At 44.0% G+C, this 7,605-nt stretch overlaps 1 protein-coding gene across 1 annotated transcript; it reads left to right on the forward strand.

Moving 5' to 3' along the window:
• The first annotated feature begins 6,419 nt into the window (after positions 1-6,419).
• Positions 6,420-7,382, forward strand: LOC120380903 (olfactory receptor 4D1-like). The gene has a single exon (XM_039498804.1). The coding sequence runs from the start codon at positions 6,420-6,422 to the stop codon at positions 7,380-7,382; it is 963 nt and encodes a 320-aa protein (XP_039354738.1).
• The last annotated feature ends 223 nt before the right edge of the window (positions 7,383-7,605 follow it).

The raw sequence follows: 7,605 nt of genomic DNA on the forward strand, positions 1-7,605 counted from the left end.
ATAAGGATGGCCCTACTGGGTCAGATCAAAGGTCCATCTAGCCCAGTATCCTGTCTTCCGACAGTGGCCAATGCCAGGTGCCCCAGAGGGAATAAACAGAACAGAACAGGTAATCAACAAGTGATCCATCCCCTGTCGGTCAGTCCCAGCTTCTGGCAAACAGAGACTAGGGACACCATTCCTGCCTATCCTGGCTAATAGCCATTAATGGACCTACCCTCCATGAAGTTATCTAGTTCATTTTTTAACCTTGTTACGAGCTTGGCCTTCACAACATCCTCTGGCAAAGAATTCCACAGGTTGACAGTGTTGTGTGAAGAAATACTTCCTTTTATTTTGTTTTAAACCTGCTGCCTATTAATTTCATTTGGTGACCCCTAGTTCTTGTGTTATGAGAAGTAGTAAACAACACTTCCTTATCCACTTTCTCTACACCAGTCATGATTTATTGACCTCAATCATATCTCCTCTTAGCCATCTCTTTTCCAAGCTGGAAAGCCCCAGTCTTATTAATCTCTCCTCATACAGAAGCCGTTCCATTTCCCTAATAATTTTGTTGCCCTTTCCTGAACTTTTTCCAGTTCCAATATATCTTTTTTGAGATGGGGCAACCACATCTGCACACAGTATTCAAGATGTGGGCGTACCATGGATTTATCTAGAGGCAACTTGATATTTCTGTCCTATTATCTATCCCTTTCTTAATTATTCCCAGCATTCTGTTCGCTTTTTTGACTGCCGCTGCACATTGAATGGATGTTTTCAAAAAACTATCCATAATGACTCCAAGATCTTTCTTGAGTGGTAACAGCTAATTTAGATCCCATCATTTTATTTGTATAGTTGGGATTATGCTTTCCAATGTTCATTACTTTGCATTTATCAACATTAAATTTCATCTGCCATTTTGTTGCCAAGTCACCCAGTTTTGAGAGATCCTTTTGTAGCTCTTCGCAGTCAGCCTGGGTCTTAACTATCTTTAGTAATTTTGTATCATCAGCAAATTTTGCTACCTCACTGTTTACCCCTTTTTCCAGAACATTTATGAATATGTTGAATAGGACTGGGCCCAGAACAGACCTCTGGGGGACACCACTATTTACGTCTCTCCATTCTGAAAACTGATAATTTATTCCTACCCTTTGTTTCCTGTCTTTTAACCAGTTACCAATCCATGAGAGAACCTTCCCTCTTATCCCGTGGCAGCTTACTTTGTGTAGGAGCCTTTGGTGGGCTCGTCAAAAGTTTTTTGAAAATCTAAGTCACTATATCAATGGGATCCCCTTTTGTCCACATTCTTGTTGACCCCCCTCAAAGAATTCTAGTAGATTGGTGAAACAATTCATAGTACTAGGAAGTCACACATTTCATAGCTTCTGTAGGATGAGCTCATTGCAAACACACAGGGCTTCTTGCATCCCCCTGCCCATCCCCCACAAACTTCCTGTGTGCGACCCTCCCATCCCCCTCTATTTTAGGCACTCCCATTGATCTCAATTCTCCTCCACCAGGTATTCTACATGCCACCCATACCCCCTATTCCCAGAGTCCACCTCTCCCTGATTCCCACCATACGCACAACCCCATTCCCATCTTTCTCCCACATTGCTCCCTCCTAGTTATTTGTCTCCTCTTCTTTGGGTAGTAAGTCAGCCAGGGTGTCAAACTGTTATCCTGTGTTGGGAGGCTGGGCAGAGATGGGATGCAGTATTGTTATAATGGAAGGCCCAAAATTTTCGAATTGACCAAATGCCGTATTCAAGAGTGATCACATTACAGAGAGACAAATAGAAAAATGCTGATGAGTTTAGTGGAAGGTCATCATGACCTAGACAACCTTTGGGAAATCAGATTATCTGAGGTGTCCTTTCCCTTAGTTAATGGGTCAATCATTTTTAACGTTCTACTAAAACGCTGACTTCCCACACTGCATTATAAATGTTTTAGTCGCTTTTTCCCAAACCCTGACATAAAATGTGTTTTTCGTTTGCAGTGTTGTTGCAGCTGTGTTGGTCCCAGGATATGAGAAACATGAGGTAGGTGAGCTTGAAAATGTGTCCCTACCACAATTTATTTCTCTATGAAAAACATTATTTTTATTATAATTGAAAATCATGAAAAATAGTCTCTGAAATGCTCAGTTTTTTTCCCCCAAAGGAAAGCCAAAAATTTGGGAAAACACGCTTTTTGTCTTTCTTCCACCATAAAGAGTTTCTCTGCCTTCACTTATTTTTATTAGGAAAATAGACAAAAAACTACTACTACTACTACAAACGACAACAAAAGACTGAAATATGAAAATCTGAACATTTTTACTAATTGTTCGTGAAAATGTTCAAAAATTGGAAAATCAGTTCTTTTTTATAAAATTCTTTTTATAAAGTTTTTAAAACATTTAAAAAATAAGTATAGCATGTGTTTTCTTTCCTGATGAACTCTATATTTGTAAGAATTGATCACTGTGTTGTGCAGCTCTGCAAAGTAATTCAGTCAATTCAGAGATCTACTAACCATGTGTAGTTGAGTCATGTTTTCTGCAAAAAATATAAAAGAATAAATTGTAAATGCTGTTACTCCTGCCAGCCCTGCTCAGCGAACACAGATCTGGGAAAGTGGCTGGTGGCTGTTCCTGGCTGGAATATTTTCAGCACAATCGTGAAATGATTTTTTCATCAAAGACTCTTGCAAAATGTCTGAAAGCAGCAGGGGTGCACAGCAGGATGGGGCTGCAGAGGGGTCCATGAGGGCAGGGTGTGGTAGAGAGGGGGATGCACAGGAGTCCCTTAAAACTTGGTTTTGCCTGTAGAACGTTTGTTGCTGTTGATGATGACAGAGAAGTTGAGACAGCTTCACTCTCAGGTCCCAGGCTGAGCTCACAGACGATGTAGGTAGGGAATGAAAGTTTGATTTGTAAACTGAGGCAATTTCCAAATGGCCTAGATAAAGTCACTTTTACAAGCACAGTTCAGAAAGTTGTGCGACAGAGCCCAGAGCTGTCCTCAGTGCACACAGAGTGGGATGTCACTGCAGTCTGATGACTGAATATTTCCCCTTCAATAGCCATTCACTGGTTTTATTATTGCTGTGTCGGTGCTTTAGTGCCTGTGAGCACCAGTCCTGGGCCAGGACCCCAGTACGCAAGGTGCTGTACAAAAACAGAACAAAAACACCACCTCTGTCCCACAGCGTACCTCACTGCTCACCTAGAACGCAGTAGCATGGCTTCCTTTCCTCCTGCTCTAACCCTTTGATCACATTTCTCTCCAGTGCCAGGAATAAAACTCACTGGGGTTCTCTCTGATTCAGAGGCCATTCAAATGCCCATTTCTTTCCCTGCACCCCCAACATCCACCTTGTGTCCATCCAGCCTGGCAGGGAATTGCAAAACAAGTTTGGTTTGGGTGGCTAAAATAAACACATAACTGAACTGAACCACTCCAGGAATTTCTTAATGATTCCCCTTGTGCAGACTCCTTCAGTCTCCAGAGAAGCAGCTTTCTTGATCCTGCTGAGAAAAGCTGAGGGAGATTTCAAGGGATCTCTGATCCAAGACCCACCCTTAGTGAGGAGGGCAGGTATCATATAAGAAGATTTCTGGGGCTGTCTCATTATTGGAACCAGGTCCATTTCCCCTGCCTGTCAGCAGAGCAGTGATCAGCTCTGAGATGTGACTTCACCAGGGCTTCCTCACTTGGCTGGAGGAGCTGGTTCTGAGACCACGTACACGGCAGATTTTGTGAGGTATTGACTCTTGACTCCTACAATGCGCCATGTGTTACTAGGGACAGGCATGATTATTTCAGGGGGAATGCAGGAGATAAAGTGTGATTGGAGATACTAGCCCACACTATGACCATCTGAGGTCTTCCTGTGACTAATGCTGAGTCCCCAGGTTTTCCCACAATAGGGGCTTCGTGAGGCTCAGATCTCCGGGGCAGGTTACTGCTGGAAAAAACACCCCAGAAATAGCCCAGGGAAGGGCCCAGATTGATGGATTTTCCCAGCATGGGCTTCATTATTTCCTTCTCTTAGTATGTCCCAGGTTCTGTAGCTCTCCAGCAGTGGCAGACTGGTGTGGTGAAACGGGACCCACATCAGAACTGAAGGTGGAATTTGGCCCCTAGATCTCTTGGGCTCCTTTAAGAATCCCAGCCTCAGAGCCCGGAAAACACCCCAGATCCACATGAAGGGCTAAATTCAGAAAAGAATGTAGGTGCCTCACTGTGACTTTTGGAGTCTAAGTCCAACATTTTGGTGCCACTCGTACTCACAAACCCAGCTTGGCTGCCGCCTGGCCCTGTGGGCACCTGAACTCACTCAGCACCTAGATTTGTGGTGTAAAAGTTCCCATGGTATTTAAGTTTCTGCCTCTGGGCATATGTGCTGCTGCCTCTCACTAGGCATCCAGACACCTGAGCCCCTTTGTGACCCACAAAGCAGGGAAAGAAAGGTGGAGGAATGGCTATTGTCCCACAGGGCCTGGTCCATCAGCTGAGCTCAGAGCTCACCTGCTGGACCAGGGCCCATTCAGAATGAAGCCAGAGGAGGTAGTTGGGAAATGTGGCCGGGGAGCAAGGGTTTGAACAGGGTCTTCCACAGCCCAGGTGATGCCCTAAGCACTGGGCTAAACACTATAAGCCGGCGGATGCTGATGCCGCCTCCTGTGGCGTGTCTTGCCAAAAGAACGGCGTAGACTCCTAGCTACAGGAGAGGAGTCCTGGCTATAGGTCCCTGCAGCCCAACCTCCAAGCTCTGTGAGAAGGGTGGGGTAGAGCACACCCCCTTTCCTGTGCCATCTCCCATCACAAACACAGGCAGGGAGCCCCTCAGCCCACTGGCTTTGGTGAATCCCATTCTTAGGCACCTACCTCTCCCCGTTGGATAGGGAGCCTGGCACCGAACTCAGGCTCTGTGAATCCCAATGATTTCGTAGGTGTCTGAAACCCGATGTCCCATCGTGAATCTAGCCCTTAGATCCTCAAATGGTTAAAAGTGGCTTATATCACATAGCTTAAGGTGCAGCCTTGGCTAATCTAATGACTCCCTTTGTGTGTGTCTCTTGGTTGTGCTCCATATAGATTTTTACGTGTCTGCTACAGGGCTTTGAACTAAGGGGTCTTTTCCTTTATGGAGACCAGCTTTTAGATGATGAGGTCATTCGTTTAATCTCATGGACGTCCCACTAAAATGGCCTCAATTTAAGCTCTCCACAAGCCTAGTGAACCTGAAAGTTACAGTGGTGGGCAATGTCTTTGTCTTCATTGCCTTCATTCAAAGAAGTCTGTCCTGATATGGCACTAGACACCATTGTGTCTGAGCTCCTCACAGTCCTTCAAGCATTTAACCTCACCACCCTCCTGCAAAGTAGGAAAACTCTCGTCTTGTTCGGGCACCAGCACCTAATGATATTCTATGGGAAATAGGCACCTATCTTGCTCTCACTTGAAAATCCCAGACTGAGTGGATGTTTGGATTTCCCATGATTTTCCAGAAGCTGGGAATGGTTGACAGGGAATGGATCACTTGATGATTACCTGTTCTGTTCATTCCCTCTGGCGTACCCAGGGTACCTGGTGCAGAAGACAGGATACTGCACTAGATGGACCTCTGGTCTGACTCAGTATGGCCACTCTTATGTTCTTATGATCACAGAGAATGTTGATGGCAAGACAGAAATGGAACCCATCACTGCGCAGTCACTGGCAGTAAATCTTGGCTGATTATGAAAAGGGAAACGATGGTGTGAGGGTTTTTTACTTTTTTTTCAACTTTTCATAACAAAAAGTCAAATAAAATGAATTTTCTTTCTTTAACTTTGAATCAAACATTTCTTATGTCAAAATAAATATCACAGTAAAAAAAAGAGGTTCGTATGGAATCAAAATATTGGATGGGAAAATGGCCTTTGTGATGGAAATTTATGGTTTTCCATGGGAAAAAATTCAAACTAAAATGAAATGTTTCCTTTTATTTACATTACTTTTTTGTGTTGTTTAACTGTGTTGATCCCAGGATATGAGTGAGGCAAGGTGGGAGAGATTATATCTTTGATTAGAACATCTTCTTCGGTGGAAGAGACAAACTCTGTGCAGCTTGAAAACTTGTCTATTTCACCAATAGAGGTTGGTCCAATTGAAGATATTCCCTCTCTCACCTTGTCTTTCACATTTCACTCGGATTCCTTTCTTAATCATCATCATACAAATTGCGAGAGAAAGTTATTTCACTATCTCACACTTTAAAAAATTCACATGCAGAATTTTACCGTGGAAAAAGTTGGATAAAGTAAAGCAGTGAAAAACAAGGAAGAAAGAGATTGAAAATCCAAAATCTGAACATTGCATACTAAAATCTGGCAGATCTGCAGAACCATTGTTATTATTTCTGTTCAATTTCCAGGGTTATTTTACAGACATGAAATGGATCCGCAGAACCTCACCACCACAGTGACTGAATTTGTTCTCTTGGGCCTCACTCAGAATCATCAGTTGAAATATTTTCTCTTCATATTCTTCCTCATATTGTACATAGCCACCTGGCTGGGAAACTTCACCATCATCATCACAGTGATCGCCGACCACCGGCTCCACACCCCCATGTACTTCCTGTTGGCCAACCTAGCTTTCATGGATGTCAGTGAATCATCAGTCAATGCTCCCAACTTGCTGTCTGGTCTCCTCTCCAAGCGTAAAACAGTCTCCTTCAATGAGTGCATCCTCCAGATGTTCTTTTTCCATTTGATCGGGGGCGCGATCGTGTTTTTTCTTGTAGGGATGGTGATAGATCGGTACATGGCCATATATAAACCACTGAGATACCTCATTATCTTGAACTGGGGTGTGTGCGTGGGGCTGGTGGCACTGCCGTGGCTGGGTGGGTTGGCTCACTCTGCTGTTCAGATTGGATTGCTCATCCAGCTACCCTTCTGTGGGCCAAACATTCTGGACAATTTCTACTGTGATGTCCCACAGGTCATCAAACTGGCCTGTGCTGACACCCATGTAGTCGAACTGCAGATGGTCTTCAATGGTGGAGTACTGCTCATCATACTATTAATTTGTCTGCTAATTTCCTACGCCGTCATCTTAGTCAAGATCAGGACACATGTCACAGAAGGCAAGCGCAAGGCTCTGTCCACCTGTGGAGCCCAGATTATTGTGGTCTGTTTACTATTCATACCCAGCATCTTCATCTATGCTCGGCCCTTCAAGAAGTTCACCCTGGACAAGGTGGCCTCCATCTTTTTCACTGTAATCACCCAGATGCTGAACCCAATTATCTACACACTGAGAAACACCGAGATGAAAAAAGCCATCAGGAGACTGATGAACAGAATCCTGTTCTCAGGGAGGGAACTAAAGGCATCATTTGTCTTTGAATGATTGTTTTGATTAGAAACCAGACCTCAGCACATCAGAGGGTAGATGTATTCTCCATGTGAAATGCGTGTCCCATCAAAGAGATCACATACCGCATACACCTGAAAAACTATGTTCAAGAATAAATTAAAGACCAACAGTCACAACCTCCATTGAAATTTCTGGGGCCAACGTGTTCAAAGCACCATAGCTCCACAGAGCCAATGAAGCCCACCTGGTTTAAATC

The sequence above is a fragment of the Mauremys reevesii genome, linkage group 13 (genome assembly GCF_016161935.1).
Source record: "Mauremys reevesii isolate NIE-2019 linkage group 13, ASM1616193v1, whole genome shotgun sequence".
NCBI lineage: Eukaryota > Metazoa > Chordata > Testudines > Geoemydidae > Mauremys > Mauremys reevesii.

Excerpts from the sequence above, each read along its gene's own strand:
- LOC120380903 (XM_039498804.1), top strand. The coding sequence starts at position 6,420 with ATGGATCCGCAGAACCTCACCACCACAGTGACTGAATTTGTTCTCTTG.